General features: G+C 40.2%; 1 protein-coding gene across 1 annotated transcript in view; it reads left to right on the top strand.

Annotated features, from left to right (window-relative positions):
- The window catches only part of adgrb1a (adhesion G protein-coupled receptor B1a), a 97,963-nt gene that overhangs the window by 16,148 nt on the left and 55,591 nt on the right, over positions 1-26,224 (top strand). Inside the window, exons 2-11 of the mRNA XM_076148513.1 lie at positions 15,264-15,422; positions 17,113-17,217; positions 18,961-19,128; positions 19,530-19,694; positions 20,554-20,718; positions 22,898-23,062; positions 23,189-23,290; positions 23,387-23,493; positions 23,707-23,901; positions 24,891-24,959. Of these exons, the coding sequence (XP_076004628.1) occupies positions 15,264-15,422; positions 17,113-17,217; positions 18,961-19,128; positions 19,530-19,694; positions 20,554-20,718; positions 22,898-23,062; positions 23,189-23,290; positions 23,387-23,493; positions 23,707-23,901; positions 24,891-24,959 (1,400 nt within the window). The remainder of the gene's footprint in view (positions 1-15,263; positions 15,423-17,112; positions 17,218-18,960; positions 19,129-19,529; positions 19,695-20,553; positions 20,719-22,897; positions 23,063-23,188; positions 23,291-23,386; positions 23,494-23,706; positions 23,902-24,890; positions 24,960-26,224) is intronic.

The following is a 26,224-nucleotide window of genomic DNA, read 5'->3' as shown; positions in this document are numbered from 1 at the left end:
TCACATGAAATTTGTCTTGCACCCCCTCTTTACATATCACGCAAACAAACACATGCATTACACAGGGGCTGCAGGGCAGCTACTCTACGGTGCCCCTGGAGCAGTTCGGGGTTGGGTGCCTTGCTCATGGGCCCTCCAGTTCCCAGCTGAGTCCCCTGTGGACTGAGCTACTGCCGCCCCATACTTACACATCTAACAAACAAAGCAACAATCTTTTCAGAGATTAAAAAATGTATCTCAGCATTCAGCAATCAGCATTTAAAATCAAAATCCTCTCTTAATCATGTTAAGAAAAATGAAGTTACGAAAAATGAAACCTTTTTGGGTTTCAAGTTGCATTTCTAGATCCCTTTTATGGCCCGCTGCTGTATTCTGTGGATACCTGGGCCTTATACATAATGATACGTAGTAGCTTAATAGTGGAATGACCTCAGGATCTACGTGTAAAGTTTAACAACAACAATAGTAATAATAATACAACCTTCCTTCTTTCCCTCTATTTCTCTCTCCCTTTCCCCCTCTTTCTGTATGCAAAATGATCTCCAAAATGTCCTATAATTGTATGCGCAATGTCATGTAATTGTTTGCTTCAATAGAAACAAATAGCAAAAGATAAATAAATTGTGGAATGACCTTAACAAAATTACATTGTCCTGGCAACACTTTGCACGTCGCAAAATGCATTATAATGTAACTCAATTCAACTTTATTTATATAGCACCAAATCACAACAAACGTTATCTCAAGGCACTTAAAGCATGAACCAAACACAAAACGGGGACATTTCCAAGGACAGGAACAATCCTCCATCCTCACAACTCCTCCTATTTGCATTACCTAGCTAGCTAGCTGCACAAACAGCAGGTGCCTGTTGATCTTTCTGGTGAAGTAGAGATGAGTTTCTCACAAAAAGTAACACCTCCTTTCTGCCCAGATAAGAAACTAGAAATAGTAGCTACTATATAATAATCATGCTGCCCGAACTTAACGATGGAGATAACGTGGGGCTATCTTTCTTATGGGATTCCAATGAGTCATGCTGCATTTGTTTAACCTTTGGAATTTGTAATTTCTGTCTTACGAAATGGAAATACCCCCCTCAGAAATTCTAAGTGGCAATTTTAGGCAAGGTTTTTGAAATCATTTCATCATGGCTACCCAAGCTATGAATAGTAAGTAAAGTTCTACTTTTCAAATTGTAAATTCCCATTCAGTAACATCCGTTAATGACAAATATATTTACAGAGATACTCACTGTGAAAACATTTAACAGTGACAGCATTGTTAGTTGTTAAATTATACTTCACATTTACCACACAAATTGTTAATTGGTTGATAACCTGACTTGCAGGTTAAGCAGACCAGACATAGTTTTTAATGTGGCAACAGCTGGAGGCCCATGAAGCGGGTCTCCCCAAGACCTTGAAAGAACTTAATTCAAGACTCACAGCAGGCAAAAGAAAAAATAAACTAAAATGGTGCAAGATTGCCACAAAATTAACTGACTGTTTCATAGAATTGTTTTGCCCAGATAGGATGACAAGAAAGTGGCATACCTTAGAACAGGGGTCGCAAATCGCTCGCCGAAAGGTTCAAAGAATACGTACATTTGACAACACATCGTCACTTGGTATTTTGCAAGCATTTGGATGCATTTTAACAATTGTGACAAGATAAAGGCACAAAGCAGTCATGTCGAGCAGGGTCCACAAAAAACCTTCGCAGACAAGACAAACAAACAGTCCAGTTAGAAGAAAAAAGAAGCTCCACCCAGGCTCTCAATCCAGTGTATGTTCTTCCAAACAGGAAAACACTCTGAAGAAAACATTCCAAAACTGTATGACAGAGAACGTGCTTCACTGCAAGAACATTCCAAAACTATTTTAATTCCTCATGAAAACAGTTCCACACTCTCTGTCATCTCACTAACATCAGAACAGACTGAATGCATCTGAAGTACAGATGATATGGGAACTACAGGGAATTCCCTGAATTACAAGGAATGTGAAGGGAAGTTGTGACAGTGATATGTGGACAGACAGAAAACGAGAAATATGAAAGGTATAGTATTAGTAAAATAGTAAAATAAGTAATAACGTTGTTTTGTTTTCTATGAGATTAATATGATGTGAATTCATTAGTGTGAGCTTGACACTGAAAATGTATACAGAAAAAAACAAGCTCATGTTGCTGAATTGAAGTGCATTTCGATACAAAATGTGAGTGCTGAGTGTTGGATATCAACATTTTGTAAATGTTCACACAGAAGACGCTTATTCAGCTGGTTTGAGTGGAGAATCAGCCATGTGGATAAATGTTAGGAATAATGTAAAACAGGAGTAGCTCTCGGACACTTTTATTCCGTCAGCTCTCTGAGGCAGGAAGGTTGGAGACCCCTGCCTTAGAAGATACCTATATAATGCCTTGCAACTGGACAGGGAACCACAAGGTTTCAATTATTTATGGAGATTGATTAGCTTCTGGGCACGATCCAGCGTAAGACAGGCCTAAACACTTTCATCTGCCTGCCTTTGGCCACCATGTGGGTGTTCCTCACACACCTCAGAGGCACCCACACATTTTGTGAAAAAAACATGTTTGCATTTGCACTTCTTCCTTCCAAATGCTTGCCCAATGACCATCCTCCCATGGCTGATCCGGATGATTTAAAGTCAGTTGCCTTCACTAAGAAGACCATTATGTTTAATATGACCCCATCCCTCTTCTCCTGTCAATTGGCATGAAATTTGGAGACCCTCAACATTTTGGCATCATGCATCCTTCGCAGTGGCCCAACAAAGATGTCTTTAAATCATCCCGCTTATCCAGAATTCCCTGAAGGAAGACAAAGTAGAATGACTTCTTGTCCATGTTGTCACATCCCCATATCCTTGGCCTCTGCACCTTGATGTGGCACCCATCACTTGCGCCAATAATTTCACTGATGCCTTGTCTTTAAAGCTAGTTTGATTTGCCATTATACCAAAGGAACATCAACACGTTTTTATCTATAGGAACAGCTGTTTGGCCTTGTGTAAGTTTACCCCATGATTCTGCAACTATAGAAAGAGAAATTCTAACTGATTGACCAATGAACACTTTGAAGTAATGGGTAGTGCCTGGTTTGCCAGTGGAAGCACTTTGTTTGCACACAGCCAAGTCAGAATCATGTAATAGATAGTGTTCATTAGGCACTGCAATTTACACTGCATTTAGTTTAATGCCCTGTCGCTAAATTCTCTGCTTCAACAAGGGCATTACAGGTATTACAGGAACACATTGCTTTCATGGGTAGGTGAGTTTTCTTGAGGAGATCCCCCAGAGCTCTGATAGGGGATTCTGCTGAAGCAGTGGACTAGGGTTCTGGAATTATTTTCTCCAATTCCAATAAGGCTCTGGGGACTATTTTGGGTTGAAATTGTCTCATCTCATCTGTTGGTTCCTGTATGGCCCATAGGCCTCTAATACGGGCAGAAGGCACTTTGGGAGGGAGGGCTTCTGAGTTCACTTTTTCTTGCAAGTGCAAGTGCATAACATTGAAATCTTGAGTTTGCAAGCTTCAAGCATTCGTCTCCTCACTCTCACTCAACCAAGGGCCCCAATAGTTTGCAGAGTTTCTTCTATTTCATCCACCTTGGTGGCTTACCACTCTGGTGTGGTCAGCGTATAAATCCTCCCTCTTACACCAGTTCTTAATTAGCGGCATTTCTGTGCCTATTATACTCACACATTTGCTCACTGAGAATTACCTAACTTCACAATTGAACTGAGGGTGAAATACATTACATTCACAATTCAGGGTAAATACCAAAATTCAGTGTTTTGATTTTATACAAAGAAAGGTATAGATCCCAGCAGTGCCTCCAATTTATGTAGCCCTCCTATTGCCTGCCAGGCAATTAGAAAGGCTTTGCATGAGTTTGTAAACCAAAAATGGTTTTAAAAAAGGGAACTGCTTTGCCTGAGGCTAATGAACCTATCTATTAGTGAGTGGAGACTGAAAGAAGGCTGTGGTGTAACCAAATGTAAAATGTTTTTCATACAACCTCAAACTTCAAAAAAGGTTTATATGACTTACAAGATCTACAAAGAGAACGGAGGTAGTCACTGGCTCCAAACTGAACTAAAAATTGGGGACAATAACAGTAATGTGCAAAACCCACTGCTCCAATAGCAAGCAATTGTGCATCTTTTGAGGTTGACACACCACACACCACAGTGAAGATGATTATGCACCAAAGTACATAAACTCAACCCTGAATGAGTGAAAGTCACTTTTGATTGAACTCATCTCAGTAACTCAATTAACAATGACTAAACTTGTGAAAACCAATTACAACAGCCTGCAATCAACAATGCATTTGACCAATCAAAACCATTGCATGACTGAATCCCTAGATTACTCTGAGGAGTAAAGAGTTTATACTTACAAATAGTCCATCTGCATCAGTATGCTTATTGCACCACTGAATCTGAAGAGCAACTTGGGGTCTCAAGTTGGGATAGCAAGTTGAAGCTATCTCTCAAACAAATAAAACCCTGAACTCCTGTAGCAGGTTGCCAGCCAGCACAAATCCAGCGATGTTGGGGTAACCACCAACGCTCCCAGTGACCAGTGCTACTGCCCAGGAGCGCAGCTCCCTTGTTGGTCACCCAGAAGAACCACCATCTGGGTGAGGTGCTGGATACTCCCTCTGTCGTGAAAAATTAAGCTTACATTAGTTTTGTTGGCTAACCCGATGTTGTGATCTACATCAGTGTTTTTCAACCGGTGTGCGCGGCACACTTGTGTGCCGTGAGAGATCGTCAGGTGTGCCGTGAGAAATTATCCAACTTCACTTAATAAGTCCGCGAGCCGATCCGGTGATCCGGCCCGTGAGACAGCCCCGAAGGTGCCTTGCCTAAAAAAGGTGCTTTGGCTCAAAAAAGGTTGAAAAACACTGATCTACATCACTAATTAGCTTAGCTCCTAGCAGTAGGACCCAAACTCTAGACGGGCATACACACTGCTTTGTGTCTAATGCACATACTGATCAATTCCACTGCTATCTGCTGACATGTACACTCAAGGTTGTAGGTATGGCTAAGCCATATAACTCCAAAATGCAGACATCGCAGATATCTTATCAGTCTCCCCTGTTTACACTCTCTCCAATTATCCATCTTGTTGAACCAATTACTCATCCAATCAGAAAAGATCAGTACAGATTGACAGTCTATCCCATCTATTAAGTATTAAACTGAGAAGCTCAGACAAAACTAGGTCATCCCTCCACATGCAATCCAAGTAAACTGTCAACAAACCACACATGAGCAAGGTGACCAAAAAAACATCATGGGGTGTTTTTGATCTCATGGTGGCACAAGAAGTTTGAAAAAATAAAATACTTTTGTTGGACTTGGACAGGAAACATGGTTGATAGTTGTGGCGTTAGGTGTTTGATGGGCAGGTGATCAAGAAAGGACCATTTAATAAAATGCTTTGAGTTTGTTATGCCCTCTTGCGTTTCCTATAGATAATTTATTTTGGTTTATCACTAATTCAATTGTTTTTACGTGTATGAAAAGTACACAGATTGCCTGATATTAAACTAGGTGTAAAAAATCATGTTTATGTACGTAAGTAAGTAGTCTTATGAATCGCTGGCCTGACATGCAATGAGGAAAAAACCTATTGTCTTTCAAGGCAACAGAGGCCTGGCAACAGAAATACAGGAACAATTATTTGCCCTTACTGACACGTTAAACCTGAAAGTGTTTTAATCTCCTATGGTTGTTTGCTATGCCTCTGCAGCACACCCACCCAAAATAGTTTACACCCTGAATTATGCCTGCATGGTTGAAAAGCCACTTTCAGGGAAAGGATGCCTATGCTGTTTATGCACTCTTTCAAGGTAACAAAATACGTTTTGTTCTGTGGGACTACCTAAACAACAGATACGCTGTGAAAATAGATATTTATATTTATTTCATTCCGAACTTGTCCCTATATTGATAATTGTAAACAAAAAAGACATGATCACCCTAAGAAATCCTCCACCTACGGTTTCTCTTTTCTTCAGTGCAGTGGGTAAAGAGGTAACTAGGTGCTGCTTTTGTTCTTTTCAAACAATGTTTCTGATTTACAAATTTACTGGCATTTACTTCCCATTAAAGCAATGGGTGAGCCTTTTTACACTTTAGCATGTGTGTATTATGTAGAATTTCTATCCCTGTTGTGTCCCTTTAATATCAGCAAAATATTATATTTCTCAATATAATCCTAAACAAACATCTGAGTTAATTATTTTCTGGGCAGGCTGAAAAACACAATCTATTATTGCAGTGCAGATGCCCAGAGGCAGACTGAGACTAAATCTTTTCGGTCTGCGTTGGCTCGGCTTGCAGAATGTAAATCATTCTTTTCTTTCCACAGTTGTTTTTCACTATAGTACGGTGGAAAGATGCCTGATAAATTGTATTTATCTCTGGCATTAGCTGTGTCACATTGTGCTTATGGCTCTGTCTACATTAAGGAGATAAATCTTGTTTTGATACTTTGATAGTCTGATTGTTGAAGGTTAAATACCATCCCTGGAAGCAGCTCTGTGGTGGCTGACATCAGCCAACATTCATCATCTCTGGTCAGTTCAAGTCGGTGGTGGGGTGAAATAAAAAGTAGTGCAAAGTCTGACCCAAAGCAAGCAAGCATCTAAAGACAAACAAGAAGAATATGTTTTATTGTCAGGAAAGCATTTAATCAGACATATATCATTTTCATATAATTTACACCACGATCATTGGAAATCGATCGATTTATTTATGTTTGATTTTTGGGAAATTGTAAATTTCTAATTATTTTGGAAAATATATTTTCTAATCTTACTATAGTACTGTGGTAAGATTACCACCACCGTATGGATCTTTACATTTAACTGATAATGGGAATGTGGGTCTAATCCTCACATATAGTGAAAAAATTACTTATTTGATAAGAATCCCTCCAATTTGCAAATTTGGTAAAGCAGCAATGTTAAATCTGGCTTGTTATTTATTCTCATAACTCTTTATAAACACATTACAAAAACACAGCAAAGCTCACAATTGTTCTAGATACCTTCACCACTGGATTCAATGTGTTGCAAACAATCTATTCTTCTAATCTAATATTATCATTATAAATGGAAATACAGGCAAAAACCAAGCTACCCTTCAAGTAGGCCGAGCCCCTTTTGAGACAGCACTGTCCACAATCAGTATTAAATCCAAATAATGATGATTGATGTAACTACAAACACACACATAACGAGTTACGAGCTTCTACAGTGGTTCACTTTTTTCTCACACCACACACAACCAAACTTCTACAAAACAGCCAAAAGTTTTTGGACATGATCTTTCACAACAGCAATGTAGTTAGCAACCTAGCCTAGCAGGCTACGTAGCGTTTAGCATCAGACAATCACACAGAATCCGTCCAGACATCAGCTGTCTGTCCAGCGGGGCATTTAAACTATCTCGTGGAATAAATATGGACATTCGCAAACTCATCGTCATTTTGAAGCTTGTAATGTGCTGTGATGAAGCCTAGCTGGCTGATGTAATGGCGTTGACTGGGGAGAGGGTTCTGTCGCGCAGCGCTAACGCACAGAAAAACTGACTGAACCACTTAGAGCAGTGGTCCCTAAACTTTTTCTTTCGCGCCCCCTTTATAGAGATCAGAAGTGAGAGAGACGATGTAAAACAATACCGGAAGGCTGCGATGCTCATTCACCTGAAGCGAGAGAAGTATTGCCTCATTCATTTACCTGAGGCGGTACTTATTCATATTGCTCCTCTTCCAATCCTGCTTGCCCCCCACTTGAGTGATGGCAGTTTCGTTCAATAGTAGAGCTTGTAATCTCTTGATTGGCATCTTGTGTGGTCGAATCAGCCAATGTTTCCGGAAGATATGACGTCAGGCAGTTTGAAGGGCAAGTTTGAAGGGCATGGAGCAGAGACCGTTTTCCCATAAGAAGGAACTTAAAATATAAGGTTTTGAGCTTTGTTTTGGTAAATATTTGACTTAACTCATTTTAGCCTTCCTGAATAGTATAAACCACCAACACAGAAAATGATCACACTTGTAAAACTGTGAGTAAAATATGTTTTACTGGACCAAGATGGGAGTTCAATAAATCTTGTGGAAAGTTATTGACATAAACATACAAACGTTTGTTTATTGAAAAACGGGTGGATTTTTACCTGTGTTTTCATTTATAATTATATTTTTTTCATTTAACACAGGAAATCTCATATTGAAGTTGTCTAGAACAATTTTGAGGTTTGTTGTGATTGTTTGATAGTTAATAGTATACAATACAAGCCAAAGGTTTGATTTTACATTGCTACTTTAACAAGAAAAAGATCAACATAGCATGGGTCACAATTCTGAAATGCTTAGGGAACATGTTTTTACTGCAGTTTCTGTTTCTATGTGCCATGCTTTTCTCAGACACCAATATCTAATAATATAGGCGAAGCTTGTGGAGTGGGTGGAATAGCGGACATTTCAATCAGGGTGAAACAAGGATTCATCGGAACTGATAAAAAGTAACATACTGCTACTTAAAGAGTGGAAATCTGCCCACTAAAGTGAGGTTGGAGCTTGCATGTCCACACATACAATGATCTCCAAGGCTCTTCTTTCATTGCTCACCAGGCTTGGTCCCTCTGCCATCCCACCTCCTCATCTCTCTCTCCCTCTATCTGAGTCACATTGTGGCCACTATCCTACACTGTGTGGGGAGACAAGGGCCTCTGATGTATGAGAGTGTTATGAAGCGTGGGAAGAGTAAACTGCACGGCTCAAAGGTGTGTGTGTGTGTGTGCGTGTGTATGTGTGTGTGTGTGTGACCACATCATCCTTTGATTCCTCAAACTGTATATTCATATATCATGATGTATTGGGCTTTGAATGAAGCTTTTTAAACATGTATATATAATATAAATAAAAACATAGATATATAGATAAGAATAGATTTGAAGGCCCTGGCAATTCCCATAGGAACACCTCTGCCTGATGGCCAAAACATGGGAAGAATACAACCTGTAAATAACCTCCCACTCACCAGTTCTGAGCGCATTCCTCCACTAAGTTTAAACAGTTCAGCAAATATTGCTGTCTCTCTTTCAATGACGGAATAGAAATAATAGAAAATTAATCCTTAGCAAGTTGTGCTCTGACTTTGATAGCCTCCATCTATAATTTAAAAACATGTCGCTGTCATTAACAAAACAGGTTTTCAATAAGATATTCTGGATTGTGTACCATTATTTGATCTGAATTCAAATGTTCCTGATTCAAATGCGTACCTGTTAATTGAGTGATAGAGAGTGATATTAAAATGCACTGTATATTTGGTCTAGGGCATATAGATCAAACATATATGCATAAAGACAAAATCTTCTTCTGGAGATCCATTACTATTGAAAAAACAACAAAATTGTTTGCACCTTACCGAATCAGCAATATTTTTATTATGGTGGTAGACGTATGTACTGGTTCTAGATGTGCTCGAAAACATATTTCAGGCCAGCAGATCCAGGTGCAGAAATTGAACAGTTTCTTCTATTCATCATGCCCAACATGCCCACCAAGGTTCATGAAAATAACTTCAGAACCTTTTGAGTCATTTTGCTTACAAAAATCGCACATGAAACATAATCTCATATTGAGAGTGTTCAATGTGTTCTGAGAACATTTGAGAATTGCATAAAAATGCAATTTTTTTTATTATTCTTAACATCAAATCTGGATAGCATACACAAAAAACATCCAATATTTACTCTTTAGAATACAATCAATTGTTACTTACAATTAAGTGTTAGGGAATGAGAAACTTAAGTCAAGAGTTCTCCAGTTTACAATCCATGTTCAATTCTGTGAAACTGCCTGAAATAGTATGATCAAGCTAAAATTAACCTTCTCATCTTGAGTGTCAAATGAGAATCTGCAATGCAACTTCAGGGGTCGGAGGCAGTGGATTCAAAAAGTAAACATTTTCTCTGATGGTATGATGGAAAAATAGAAAGTTTGCAAAACTGAAAATACTCCCTCTAAGTGGCACCACTTGAGTAAACATATGTAGTAAGTTTTCACTTCCCACATGGTGTCTGAACAGGCAGAACTCTCAGGACCTTATCAGTGCCGTCTCTGCCTGAGATTGATGTGTGTAGGGAGGGACAAAAAAACAGAACAGGCGTACTTCTGTGAGCTGTCAGTCAGGCCGGAGGAAAAGTAAGAAAAGCATGTGATCCCTGTGGTGAAAGACCTTTTGAGCCTTTTCTTATCGCTCCTTCTGAAATGGGGCATCCATCTTCGGAATTGAAATGTCTGCTTGGCTGACCTGCACCTGAAACCAAAGAGCGGCCCACATCATATGTATTTATAGACAAAGGCTTTGGGCTCACAGTTGTAGAGATTGTGCAGCTGAAGAAGATGAGGAGCGTAAGGGTATGTGCTCCTTTCTGACACACAGGGTTAAAGGGATCGCATGGTAGTATGTAGATTCAGGAGTGTGGAAATGTACTTGGAATGATGCTTTCTCTTTTTGTTACATGTTTCAAGTGGATATGTGAGTGATAGGTGTGGGTGTTACTACTGATAATAGTTTATGTTTGGGTGGAGGATCCAGTTTGTATGTATATATATATACAATAATATGAATAGGATAATATAGCCTTGGTATTATCCTTCACCTTAATTGGTGACATGAAATGTGTAACTATGTTTTTGTTTGTTTTTTTGAGTCTCAGAAGTATTGTCTAATCATTTTAATTTCAACATGCTAGCTGAATTCTTCCTTTCAGTACACTACACTTGAAACACAAATAAGGCATGGAAAAAGTACACGAGCATGCATCACCGCGGCAAAATTAATCAGTAAAATGTAATTGTCTATTTTGAGGACTTCTTTTCACTGATGTGGAATTCTAACATTGTGTTCAATTTGCCATGAGTCCCTTTCCCCCCTTCTTTTCATTTCCTCCTGTCTTCTTATCTGTCCTAACGTTTCTTCTCTCTTTTTGTTGCTGTCTCCCTTCATCTCTCTCTGTCTTCCTCCCCCCTGCTCTCTCCTTTCACATTGCCTGTTATCTCCACCATGCAGTTGACTGCCTCTGTCCTCTGGGTGTCAGCACAAGCCTTATCCTTCATTCAGCTGTTCAGCTGCTATATGTGAACCAATCACCCCATATTTTTGCTCGCATTTCATGTTATCATTATAGTCTCCCCCCATTTCTAAACCCCCCCCCCCCCCCCCCCACACACACACACACACACACACACACACACACACACACACACACACACACACACATTTTTACCCAATAACCTGCTGCCATATTGCCATATTAGTTGTCAAATTCAACATGAAATTTCACCCCTCCTACCCCCCCGACAGCTTTGCATACACGCACAGTCCTCAAACAATGTATCTGCAGTAACCCTATCCTAAAAAGCTGTGAGTGTGTGTGTGTATGTGTGTGTGTGTGTGTGCTCGCATGTGCGTGCGTGTGTGCATGCGTGTGTGCATGTAATCCGGAAGGGTAGTGGCAACTATTGATGAATTCAAAGCCGAGCAGAAACTGGAGCTGTAACAGGAGGAGATCTACTCATCCCACCACTCCAAATAGGAGAAGGAGAAGGTGACTTTCAGGAAGGAAGTTCATTATGGACACACATAGTGCATGATAAGCATGCACACAGCCACTGGATTGCAAAGACACACATTTGCAGAGTAATTGAAGGAAAGAGTGTGTGTGCATGTGTCTGTGTGTGTGTGTGTGTGTGTGTGTGGGGGGGGGGGGGGGGGGGGGTATGTGTGTTTTGGAGATAGCTGAAGGTCAAAGTAAAGTGGGGATTTGGGGAGGTGATGGAGAGAGGAAGAATTTAAGGATTATTGTGGTGACTTGGACTCTGCAGCAGTTCCTGCTACCAGGGGTACCACAGACAAAAGACCCCTCTGAATTATTGAGAACATAATGAAATGTCCTTGCAGAGGGAAAAGGAAAACACTGCATTATCCTCCTCCCATTTTTCACTCTGAGTGTGATTATTGGGCAGAAAAAAGTTCACAGTCTCGTCATTCCCTTTTCTCGCAGAAGAATGAATCATATCTCTAATGGTCCCCACCCCCGTCTTTTTCTCTGGCCTTGCCAAACCCTTCATTTGACAGAAGGAGCTTCCGTCCTTAGCTCCAAACGGGAGTTAATCTTCCTGTGTATTCATAAAGCATATTTGATCACAATAAACCCAGGATGATTCAGAGAGTAGCTGAGGGTTATTTCATATATGTATGACTTTATTCTACAAAATTGCATTTGGTTCACATATGACTGGTCACCAGGATACACAAGGCAGGCAGATAGGACAGATAAAGAGACAATAGTAGATATAATAACTCAAACTGAAACATTAAACTAATAATTACTTTGGTTTATTTGATTAACCTGCCAAATCTATCTGTTACAATTAATATTGTTGCCTAATTGGCAGAATAAAGCATTACAATTTAGCTGATTTCTTCACCAGCTCTCAGCAGTTTCACCCTTTTAAGGCTGAATTAAGGTTGTTTGCTGTTTCAAACATTTGTACTTCCTGTTGTGGTTGGAAATTGGCTGTCGTCATTGAATTAAATGAATTTGTTTAAGACTGGATCGTATTTCTTACTGAAGAATCAAAGTCCTTTTATCGTCTTAGGTCATTAGACTTTTGAATTCTCTGTTGACAACCTAACAATGACGGTATCTGGATTTATTTTTCTTTCAGTTAAAAAACACAACTACTATTGAGCTTTGTGTTTGTATTAGATTTTCGTCTACAAAAGTTCCAAAGAGGCTTTTTTTCTTGCTTGTATTTATATACTGCGAGTGATTTAGAGTCATTTAGACACATGTTAATGCATAGATCACAAATTCCTAAATGTAAATGCAATGAATACATACATCAGGGACAATTTCATGAGAGACCACAGTTTTGAAACTTCCTCCTCCTTGTTTGTTCTTGTTCATAAAGAATTTAAATTTAAATTTGCCTTAAGTAAAGGCAGGGGAGGCAGTAGCTCAGTCGGTAGTGCTTCCGCTTGGGAACCGGAGGGTCGCCGGTCGGAGTCCCTGCCGAGGTGCCCCTGAGCAAGGCACCGAACCCTCAATTGCTCCCCCCTCTGCGAAGGGTGGTAGTGTAATGCAATGTAAGTCGCTTTGGATAAAAGCGTCTGCCAAATGATCGTAATGTAATGTAATGTAATGTAAGTAAGTGCCTGCACAATGACAGACACAATAAAATAAAAGGGAGCATATCAGATAATAAGATCACATTTAAATGCAAGATGTCTAAGGAGCCTCACAAGGGACAGATGATGGTCAACAGGAACAAAAAAATATAAACAAACACCTGCTTTACACCTGCACTCTCTTGCTTCTATGTGCTCACATGAGGTCTTAACTGATGGTCCTCTGTCCAGCTGAGACTTCCAATAACTGTCTTACGTATAATTAGGCTACATTACCACAGCAATGAGTTGTGTTGTTTGGTGGGTGAGGTAAATATGGTTATTTTCTGTGTGCATTGGACTGGCTAAGTTATGAATTTGGACACAGAAACCCATGCACATCCAATGCCACAGCCATAAATCAACACTTTGGCAACGTTTGCTGATCACAAACAGATACTGACTGGGATCGTTGGTGCCTGTTAATTTCATTCTCAAAGGAAAGGGTCTCATTTGACATGTCTGATTTTTTAATTGAAATCTGTCTGCTTCGATCCATAAAGCTTGTGTCATCGTGCAGACATGCTGAAATTATACACAATGCCAGAGAATCTTCAGTGGGAATAGTGTGAAGTGCGTGCGTGCGTGCGTGCGTGCGTGCGTGCGTGCGTGCGTGCGTGCGTGCGTGCGTGCGTGCGTGCGTGCGTGCGTGCGCAACGTACAACTTTTCTGACTGAACAAATGATCTTCACAGTGCCCTCCCTCATCCTACCCCTCACCCCAATGAAATTGATTTGTGAGTAATTAAAAACATGTGTGTCTGGATGTTGGCCAACTTTGTGTTCTATTCATGCAAATTAATACATATTTGTCGTTGCCTGTGGGGGCTGAAAGGCATCTGTCTCTGCCATTAAACATTCATGAGTGTGCAGGACACGCAGAGAGAGAGAGAGACAGATAGACAGACATTCAGCAGCTCTTTACCTGCACGTCCTCATATCAGCATCACATCCTAATGGAGCACATTAAATCAGAATGGCCAAGCGGGGACAAACATTTAAAACACCTCTGTTTTTGAAGGACATTTTTTCACTCGGACTGTGTCTTCACTGCAGCTCGAGATATCATCAATCTTTGAGCTCCAACACATCTGAGCAGTTTTTTGCTGTTTTGCTGTTCTTGTTGGTTCACCCTCATCCATGCATGCGTAATTGTTTAATTCAGATTAAATTAAAGTTCTTCATAGGAAATTTTAATTCTCAGAAATAAAAATACTGTTCCACTGAAAGAATTCTCTTTTATATCACACATACATTTAGCTGCTTGTTGACCTAATCAGATTTGGCTTCTGATATTATCATTGCTTTTAGTTCACCTTGCTAAGTAAAGAGGCTGTAATGTGGAGAAACGTGGCTTTAGGCGAAGAACGAGCTGAAGGATGAGAACTTTTGAAGCTCTTTTTTGCCTTGTCACTCTCCCCATCTCATGTGGGCAAGCCTAGCAGCATTAGCAGTACTCACCTTTTAATGAAGTTGCGTAGACTTAGGAAATATTTTATTTTTTTACCCAGAGTCTGCTGGACATGTACACATACTGAAACCTGAATACTATCTGCTCTCTCTGTCCTGTGATCGGATGGCTGTAACAACTAGCCAGGCGTCCTCCTACTGAGCATCCAGTGGATAATAAAAATGACGATAATAGAATGATAAGAATGCATGTTGATAAAATTCCCACCATCAGATGTTTTTTTCACGTATCAACCTGCCAATTTCACATTTTAATTCAAAGTGTAAAAGAGGCCTCAGAGGTTTAACACCAAGAGGTAATCTTACCTGCTGAGACTGTCTGTTGAATTTTGTCTTTGGTTTAGAACTGGCAATGTGCTCAGTTGAATGAACAGTCAAAGATTAAGGGAACAGCTCAAGAATCTAGTTCACAATCACTGGAATCCGAAAAAGGCAAACCAGAGGGGGAATTTCACTAAAGCCTCCCAAATCTAAACACCACCAATGTGTGTGTGGTCTCTAGGTGGTTGGAGTGTGTGGGGCAAGTGGGTGGAGTGCAGCAGCCAGTGCGGAGGTGGAATTCAAACACGGACCCGGACCTGCCAGTCACCTCCGGAGGAGTCGTATCTGTGTGAGGGTGTGGTAGAGGAGGGTCGACCGTGCAACCCGCAACCCTGCACCGGTAAAATCTGATACACATCGCACTGTGTCCATTTGTTGTTTTATGTGTGTTACACATTGTGAATACATTTTGTGTCGGTGCGCTTCTGCACGCTCGTAGGTGTTTCCAGTGTGCTATTATCAGTGGTGTGGACATGGTTTGCATGATTTAAATTTGACTTTGACGGGACACACAAATTGGACGGGACATAATCATGTCAAGACCTTTTCCATGTCTGTTGTTCCAGAGCCACACTGGAAGGCCATTGCTATGTGTAGGAGAAGAAACAAAGCTGAAACCTTCTATCAAGTTGCACCCGTTGCAAGATTATTAGTTGCCATGACTCTATGTCAAATTCCACACAATAACACACCAAACTGAATTAGGTAACAACTGATTAATGTTATGGAACATTAGACTTCACAGTTAACTGCCTAGCACAGAAATAGTGTGTCGTGACATTGTGACACAGGTGAAAATGTTCTATTGATGTGTATTTTTATCAAGTTGTTTGTTCTACAATATCTCTTTGGAATCATTTGGACAGTATTAGCATTAGAGCTCAAAACTCCAGGTATATGACTTAACGTGTGACATGCCTATCGGGATGTCGAACTTGCTCGACTTTCAAAACAATAAAACTGGTCCCACCTCTGGTGTTTACAGCTATATTTAATCTTTTCTGTTCCTTGTTTGACATGTTGTTCATTTGTTTTTTGTGTCCTTCATCTATCTAAGTCATTTATGACTTAAGGAGTGCATGTTGGAAAGGGGACTTTGATCGATGAAATAAAATGAAGTCACGGTCGACTGATCAAGACACACTCTGTATTATTGCACTCACAAATGGCTAGAGGGACCCAGAAAATCCACATCAGGGAACTATTATGTAGAAGCCACTTTTGCTATTTACCAAGAGCCTTTAGTGCTTTTACTGATTGTTTACATTGTCTGAGGCTTTCTCAATTTGTACAGAACTATTTTTCTGTCTGCCAAATGGTTCATATTGTCACTACTATAAATATACAGACGTGTTTTATGCAGTTACTCAGGCCGTCGGTGAAGAACACACTCAGATAAACACAATAGGCAGCAACTGAAAACACAAAATGAGCACATTTACGAACACAGCACTACAAACACCTTTCACAGTGGAACCCCTGAAGTCCCAAAAGATGGTATTTTAAAATCTTACAGGAATATGATAGATTGTATGATGGGTTAAGTTATCTTGTAGGAATATCTTGCAGGAACAAGATATAACTGTCTAGATAAAAAGTTGATACAAATGCTTTTGGCGCAACACACAAAATTCACATTTACCATAATGCTCTGTTGTTGTTTAAGGAAGTGAAACAGTTCTATTGTTGTAATAATTGGAGCATTTTTACAAACAGTTCTCAGACCAATATGATTGTGTATGCAAATGTATTATAACTGAACTACAATTACCAAAATTCTAATTCTCTTTTGTCCAAAAAACATCCTAAAAACAGTCCTACAGGTTTCCATGGCTAATTTGCACGAGATAACTTGTTACCATAAGATTAAAATGATCATTTGGGACATCAGGGGCCCCATATATACCATAAACAAAGTCCCAAGTTTGGCTGATGCTGTTCTGGGTGACCAATCACGTCACGGTTGTGTCCCAAGTATGATCTAACTCCGCCCCCCTCCTCCCTCCTGGCCTTGCCTCGCTTCCCTTTAGGCAAAGGCCGCCATCTCTCTCGCAGCCAATCGCTTCGCTCGGTGGACAGCCGCAAGCGTGATGACGTAGACAAGCCCCGCAGTGGACAGCAGAGCCCTCAGACAGGTAAGACAACGGGACGCAGAGGGATCCCATGCATCAGTCACAGTGGCAGCTTGGGTGACCACCACACACAAGAAATACAACACGAGGTCCAGAAATGAGAAAGTTGCACATATTTTTGATATACACATCTATCAAAATCTCCTAAACTAGTGTCTCATCTGAAGCAGACTTATTCCAACATGGACCCTGACTGAACATGGTGAATTGAATTTTCTTTGCGGTCATAACAGGCCGCTGTGCCCTGTCTGTAACAGACAATATCAAGTGGAGTTTCTCTGTGTAGACCTCTGATCAAGTCAGCTCCCCATATCCTTTTTGGTTCTCCTCTTCCTCCTGCCCTGATTAAGACAGCCATGACTCCCCAACTTGTCCTTCCTGGTCAGCTTAGTAAGACCTGGCAAAGGGGCAGTTATGGCTGCTGGAAAGACGATTGACATATCCTGCGCCAGTGGCATTCGCTTCCCCCGGAAGTCAATGCAGAGGATATGACATCAGATCCCCAGATGTAAAAAAAGGAATGGCAGAACAGAAGCTGACACCCATTGCAGGGGTTGCCCACTTTGATTAACTATGAAGGTGTATGAAAGGTAGTAGACTGATACTGTACTTACAAACAGACACAAAACTAAAGATCAATCTTCTCAAAACGTTTAAAAATAACTTCAAGAAACTTACAACTGGTATCAAAAATGATCTTTATTCAGGCTAATTCAAATGAGTTTTGCTGCAAATTTGTTGAAGACAGGATGAAATTTGAAGGAGAAATTTTGTTGCAAAAAAAGGTGAAAACATCTATTTAGGTAGAAAGGGTGAAAGCCTGTAATATTATATTGTTTAAAACCAAAGAATATAGGAAAAAAGACCCAAAATTATAAAATTCTTCATAAATGTGCATACAATATAACTGTTCGATCATGGTTTGTTCTAAACTACTCTTTTATTTTTGTGATCCATATCCTCGTATGCATCAGATTTCCTTGTAATACTTAATGTCAACCGGCCTCTGGGATCGGAAATTCTAGTCATGAATACCTGGAAAAGTCCACATTGCAAAGAAGTTGGAAATGCCATTGATGTTTATAATGATTGTAATCATGCCTGTAACCATGACCAATCATGACCCGAGGCATTTCCGCATCTTCAATTGATCGTGTTTTCTAGACTCACAAGGGTTCATTCTATAGACCACTGGTCTACAATAGCCTGGTTAGTGACACAATCTCCGAAATGCCGGACCTTACGAAAATCTGACCTAGTTTGGTGATAATTTACTAGAACATCATTTAATTTTGTCTATATTTATATATAGTGGCAAATTTAAATGTCAAATAAGTCCATAAACCCTGTGAGATTCTGCAAACAGACAAAGAGGTAAACAAAATAACTTTCATAGCAATCACCAATGACGAACACGTAATAGATTTGGGGATTCTATGGATAGTAAAGCATCATACATGTAAATAAAATAATGAGATTGCACTTTGAGGTTAATTTGAGGGAACCTGTGGGCAGCTTTGTCAACATTTTTACAGTATATATTTTCATAGAATGCTTTAAGACTTTGAAGGTGGCAGCCCTTAAAATGGGACTCAGCTGTAAACTGTCCCTTGCCCCACCACACTCCTTCCTCTTTTGGCCACAGAAGTTACGTCCTGCATGGTAATTAGTTATGGCACTCTCCTTTCCTTTGCCTCCTCCCTCTCCTCATATCATCCTGTCCTTTACCCATCCCTCCCTCCTCAGTAGACTCAGCTTCAGGTGAGGAGTGGTCAGCCTGGAGTGTGTGTTCTGCCACATGTGGGGAGGGCTGGCAGAGTCGCACACGTTTCTGTGTGTCCTCCTCCTACAGCACCCAGTGTAGTGGGCCACTGCGAGAGCAGAGACCTTGTAACAACTCTGCAGTCTGTCCAGGTAAGCCTCCCCGTCACCTCCTTACTCCTGCCAAGCTCTCTGCTGGACCACATCACCTATTCAGGACCTCTGAATCTCAACAAATCCAGGAAACCTGGGTTGAGTTCTATCCTTGTCTGGGTGCCTGCAGATCAGATTAACTCATGCAATAATATAAGAGACCCCATGGTGCCTTAGTCTCACCTGCCATGTAGGCAGCATCCTTCCATCTCTAAATCTACACAGCGTTACCACAGCAATTTGGGTCATAATAGATCAGACAGCATAGATACTGATACGTGAGAACGCAATAGAGTGGCCATTTTGTGATGATCATCATATGTGTAAATATGCTGTAAAATTTGCTTAGAGGGCCTGTGTTTGTCTGTCTACAAATCATACCCTAGCTGCTCTGCTTGCAGTGCACGGCACATGGGATGAGTGGTCACCATGGAGCCTGTGTTCCTCTACTTGTGGCCGAGGTTACAGGGACCGAACACGAACCTGCAAACCCCCTCTGTTTGGGGGGGATCCCTGTGAAGGCCCACAGAAACAGACCAAGTTCTGCAACATTGCTGTTTGCCCAGGTAAAAGACACACCACTGTTACCTAATGGTAGGCTTTTCACTCAAAATTATGTTTTCAATTGATTGATTGATTGAATTGATGCCAGAGTTTACTCTGATTCTGCCCTGAAATCATTATTGTGTGCAGTAATAAGATTAAAGTTTAAGGTTTTTAAACAGATTCTTGAATGAATACTGACAAATTCACTTTTTAATATTTTATAAAACAATAAACATTTACAAAGGAGTAACGTGGTTCTTGACCCTATGTGGCCTTACTGACACTTTTAATCTGATGCCATGTTAAACATGTCATTTTATCTAGGGTGAACCACTTGACCTCATCATCAAAGTCTGAAATCTTGAAAATTATCTATAAGGAGCAAAATGTTCCACAGTCAATGTGAACTGTTTTAAATTGTGAAATGAGTCAGTGAAATCTGATGCCAACAGGCCAAATGAGCATCAAGTTACTGCTGCAGTCATTATACACCTGATACTTCCGTAAGAACCTAATCAATAATACTGGTGTTAAGTGACTCCCTGGCAAGGATGAAAGAAAATGACGTGGAAATTTCATTATCTAACAGTGGTATGATTTTGTGTTGATTTGTCTAGAATATTCCATCTACATAGTCACTGAGAGTTTACATCATGTAAGCAATCATTGTGTAAAAATAGATGCTGCACTTTTCCATCATTGAAACAACTGCACTGAAGCCATCTACTTATTAAACCAGGAAGATAACCATGTGCATTCCTTTTATGATCAAAATATAAAATACAGATTAAACATAAATACTTGAATTAAACCCATTACACTGAATTACTAACGTCTTTTTCCCTGTTTGCTGAACGTGGGGCTCCTGGCCGCGTTCAGTGGATGGCGTGTGGAATGAGTGGTCAAGCTGGAGTTCGTGCTCTGCGACCTGCTCCAACGGGACCATGCAGAGAACCAGAGAGTGTAACGGCCCGTCTTATGGAGGATCAGAGTGCAGAGGAGAGTGGATGGAAACTATTGACTGCTTCCTTGGAGAATGTCCTGGTATGAAAGAGGCGGGGCTAGAGACTTATCTGGGGTTATAAATCCAAAATTCAATTCCTTGCACTTTTACAGCTAATTTGCAATGCTGATGTCAATATTAGAATTTTCTATGCAATTTTTTAGACATCACACCATAATTAGATAGAAATCAACATAAATCAGCATGAGCTTACTCCGAGTAACCGACCAAGGGCCGGATCTATTAAGTGTTTTGCGGAACGGTAATGAGTAAAATACCATCTGTCCATATTTACTAATGTGAAGCACTGGGGGCTTGCTCTCGGAAAATAAGAAAAAAGCTACATCCATAAAATGTGCGTGTTTAGGTTAATGCATATGCATTTTAGGGCGTGCTGATGTGAAACTGCAAGAAAATGGGAGGAGAGAATGGAAATTAATGCATATGGCTCAAGAAACAGGTGTTAACTTCATTGCGGCCGTGGATTGTAGGCACAACAGCTGTCAGTCTTTGGAGGAGAGTGTTTCTGAACAGAATATCAATCATTCTGCTGCTGCTTCTTAATTGTAATTTTTTGACCATCTAGCACTCAAAATTTCTATTTTTCTTCTTCACTTTTCTTTACATTTCATATGAATAGTCTGTAAATTAATCAGTAAAAAAGGTAAAAAAAAAAAAAAGGGCTTCCTTTGGCATAATTTTTTTAAATCAAATGACATGACATGACTTCACATGACTACAACAACACTTATAGATAGTATTGAGAGGTACACTGATGTAAAATAAAATCATTGATCAATCAAGAGATAGAGAGAGGGGGAGATTCTGATGAAATTAAATTCACACTTACATTTTCTGTGATCCAAACACACTCATGAAGACAAGAGACACCGGGACAAAGGACGCAAAAAGGTGTCTTAAATCGCTGCGGCTGTGCTTATTTACATAATTTAATACAAAAATGTGCGTCCTGCACAGTCATTTCCCTCATGCTATGCATCAATACGGCCCCTAGATCCATGTTTACATTATAGATAAAGTTTTGTCTTAAAATACAATATAAAGGTGCATAACTGTGCATGTTAACATAGTGGGCCAGATGTATAAGCCTTTTACACTAGTTTGGGCCGCAGCTTTGAGACATGGGCCTGGAACCGCTTTTGCATGTCAGCTTAGGAAGTCATTGCAAGGTTATTGCAAGTGAGGATCGAGCAAATAATGGGCAGGGATATTGTAAGTGAGCTTAATTAAGTATTCTGTTGAATTTACAAAGGGTAACACAATTGGTGGGGGGGCAATTCAAATGTTTTGATAAGTTTTTTACTTCATTGATGAGTATTTAGAGTTCAATTTGAAAGAATTAAGACTTGGTTTATTTTAGCAAATTTAGCATATTGAGGGCTCCATGATGGACAGATTCCACCATTCAACTGCACCTTTTAAACTCTAATTCATACGCCAAATGCACATAATAGACGGTCACATTCTCTGATTGCGTTATTAGCAGCAACCTTAGTAAATTAGATGTTCATTTCACTCCTATTACGATGGGACACAACAACACTCGTGGAGATATCCACTGGAGAGACTTCCTCAACAGATACAAGGGAGGAAATGCAATTTCATTTGTGGTAAAAATATGAAAAGTAATGTCCCTTATACTGGAGTCCGTGGATTTTTACACTGTGGTTAGTCATTTTCCACAGATTTCATCAGGAAGACTCACTCATAAAACCTACCGGAAAAAAAAAAAATCAGAAAAAGGGTCCTTACTCAAGAGAGAGACCTGATTAACTTAAATGGACTGAAATAGAGAAAGAGAGCACCAATGGAAGGTTGAGCCATTTTTCCTTAAATTTGCACCTCACATCAGCAAAGAATGCCCCAATTTTCCCTGCATTTTAGTTCACACTGCCAATTTCTCGTCAATAACATGGAGGTGATTATGAAGCACCCTGCCATCAGTATTGACATATTGACACAGAGACCTGATGCAATAGGAAGGGCCCAACCTGACCCAATTAGGCTGGATATAGTCTGGACATAAACTAATTCATGTTCAATGACCTGATTGGATTCTGAGCTCTGTATTTAATAACTGATATGAAATAATAAGTGAATATGCAGCAAGGAATGTTTGTATTGTTTATAACCAATTTTGTGTGATAATTGTCATTTTCAGTCCTATGTAATGCTGGTATGGCATATGTTTTCTTTCAGTGGATGGCAAGTGGCAGCCCTGGTCCCTGTGGTCAGGCTGTACCAAGACATGTGGTGGGGGGAGTCAGCAGAGAAGCAGAATTTGTTATGGGCCCTTTTTTGGAGGGCAACCTTGTCCTGGAGACAGAGAGGAGGTACGACACTGCAACGAAAAGAAATGTCCAGGTCAGTGATGGCTTTATCAGCAACATTACATCTGGGATTTAAAAAACAGCTTCATAAAAATGTATTTGAATGCTGCTCTACTTTTTCACGATTCAGTTCTATGCAGCTCATTTATTCTCTTTGCAGAACCTCATGAAATTTGTGGAGAGGACAACTTCTCTAATGTAGTGTGGAAGATGACTCCAGCAGGGGATACTACAGCAGTTCGTTGTCCTCCTAATGCCGTGGGTGAGCTAACATCATGGTCACACTCTGTAACACTATAACACACTTAACCCAGTGAAAGAGATAAGAAGTAAGATCACTACTGCTCTGCCTAAACAGGTCTTATCCTGCGCCGCTGCGCCCTGGATGAGGAGGGCATTGCCTACTGGGAGAATCCTACCTATATGAAATGCATTTCCAATGATTATCGCAGTATCCAAACTTTGGTAAGCATGACAAAACTCAATTTCACAATACTTATGAATTTACCTGGACTTGTGTGTCTGTACTGGGACTGAGTGCCAACAAAGCTTGGAACTTACTTGTGACTTGCAAAACAATGTTTGGTCCAACCACTACAAAAAGCTATTGGCTGTCAGCATAGGCACAGTTGTTGTAATGCTGACACTAAAGCTAACAGCAGCAACTTTTCCCGGCAGACCAGAGAGTACCTGACTAAAGCCCAGCGTGGGGTTGTGGGAGATGGAGTTTCAGAGGTGATGGCTAAGCTGAGGGTGACGTCCAGTGATGGTACCAGCTACAGTGGTGACCTTCTGGCCATTCTGGATGTGCTGAAAAACATGACAGAGATCTTCAGGAGGGCCTACTATAGTCCAAGCAGTGTGGACATGAGGGTGAATTTAAATATATTTTTGATATTATAATATTATGACCGATTGTGTGTATTTAGGTTGTCATGTGAAATATCCTTGGTCGTCATTGTGTCCTAAGCGTGTAAAACAAGACTCCTGTCAAGAAATGGAGTATCAAAATCTCAGTCTGACAGCTGCTATCACTCACATCTATAAACTAACTTTCTCTACAACTTTCTCTCTTAAGTGTGTACATGTAGTTCCATTTGCAAGACTTTGCCATGCTATGATTTACCAGGCATTCATCTTGCAATCTGAAATAAATCAATTCTATCTTCAAAAATAACTACTAAACACAAGTTTACACATAAATGGTTTGGTTCAGTTCAGTTAGACTTGGGTTTGGGTTTGTGGAGTTCTGAGGATGGTAATCACTGCTCAGGACCACAGTGAGATAGGTCTCAGAAGGCAGACTCCACTCCATTTATAAACAAACTCTGGAGTCAATCACAAAACAGTTGGCAAGTGTGTGCCATTTACAAGCTTTGGTACGCTGTTTAAATCCAACAAAGGATTATTTGCAAACATTTTTCCCTGAATTGGAACAAAGCAAATGAATTACAGATCTGAATACAGTCTTAGTGTTCTCACATCACTGTTGATGTCTTTTTTTCATGTGGATGTTTTGTTGTGTGAAATCAAACTCAACCACTGCATTGCATCACAAAAAAGCTAAACAAAGTCAATGCTTAAATCCATACATTTGTATTTGGTATACTGTATTAGATCAACATATCATATCATAAAATAACACAACACAGTCTGTAGAAGCCTTTCGTAAGATCTCAAAATCAACAGCAACAGCTGTTGTCAGATTTCTTGGTTCTATGTAATATGTGCAGAGCTGTAATATTTACGAATTATCTAAAAGAAATCAGTAAACATGATCCGAAAACAAATCTGTGTTTCTATGGCTTGAAATTAATCAAACCAAATAATTGGCATCTGATATATTGCTGTTTGTTTTCCAGAACTTTGTGCAATCAGTCAGCAACCTGTTAATGGAAGAAAACAGGGAGAGATGGGAGGAAGCACAACTGGTTAGTATTGCCCACAATGCACTCTATCCACATTTTCCTCTTCTGTAAGCACACATTTTGTGAAACGTAGAGATGAAATGAGCTGCTGAAGGACACAAGTAGAAATAGAAGTAATGAGTAACAGAATTGATGCAGACGCCCACCCGTCCATCTGCTACCTAATCCATTTGTATATCATTATCTGTTCATACACTGATTTTATGAAGGAGCCACAATTACAGTGACAGCAAAATTGCATTGTGCTATGGCAGCTCATACCAAGAGCTCTTTTAACGTTTTTGGAGTATTTGTTGACTTGTTCAGAAAGGTTTGTACCTTGAACGGTTTCTCTTGGCCAGCTCTAAAAATATCTATCATAGTACTTTAAAGTGGCAGTCTGTAAGATTGTGGAGTGGGTGGAGGAGTGAGAAAATCCCAATCCTATGTCTACAGTTCTTTCTCATCATCATAAATACCCTTAATTGATGGAATTCTTGGGCCCAAACATCAGATTCCATGAGAATATGTTACAGCAGGGGTGCCCTATACGTCGACCATGATCGACCAGTAGATTGCAAAGGTAGTGCGGGTATATCCTCCCTTTGACATTTTCCACTTGATTGACGTACAGAGCAGCCAGTCTGAGATCTCTTCTCATCTAACACACGGGTCACCAAGCACACTACATGCGAGGTACTGCAAAAACTCAAGCGAGCTAAGTGACCTAGTTAGCCTTCAAATTTATATCTACTAAACAAGGGATGGAAGTGAGCTGGAGACGCAGCAGAACGCATTTGCGCAACTTGACAGTGTGTGCTACACAGAACAGATTGAAAATTGTCAGTCAGACTTTGACAAATGGTTCCAAGACTTTGCTTTGCTCAAGCCAATCGCTACATTTATGTGCTACCCATTTAGGGAAGATATTGAGGTTGATTTACTTGCATCAAAAATTGCAACACTTTCACCTGAAATCGTCTGCAGTGGAGGATGAGATTTTGACACTACAGGCTTATATTTAGCTGAAGTCCAGGGGTCATGGACAGTTTTGGAAGTAACTAACAAAGGAAAAGTACCCAAACATGAGGAAATGTGCTACCACCTCCCTGACTGCATTATTCGGCTCTACTTATTTATGCGAGTCAGCCTTCTCCCGCATGAAAATTATTAAGTCCAAGCGTTTTGCCTGACATGACTGGTGATCATTTGGAAGCCAGCTTGAGGCTACCAGCAGCTAATGTCCCAACTATGCTACTCTGGCTGGCACCACTTGCACTCAGTGCAAG

Source organism: Genypterus blacodes, unplaced genomic scaffold (genome assembly GCF_046128005.1).
Source record: "Genypterus blacodes isolate CSIRO-AG114 ecotype Tasmania unplaced genomic scaffold, CSIRO-AGI_Gbla_v1 ptg000040l_1, whole genome shotgun sequence".
NCBI classification, from domain to species: Eukaryota; Metazoa; Chordata; class Actinopteri; order Ophidiiformes; family Ophidiidae; genus Genypterus; species Genypterus blacodes.
Note: the sequence above shows the minus strand (reverse complement) of the source record. Positions and strands in the feature narration are given on the sequence as shown.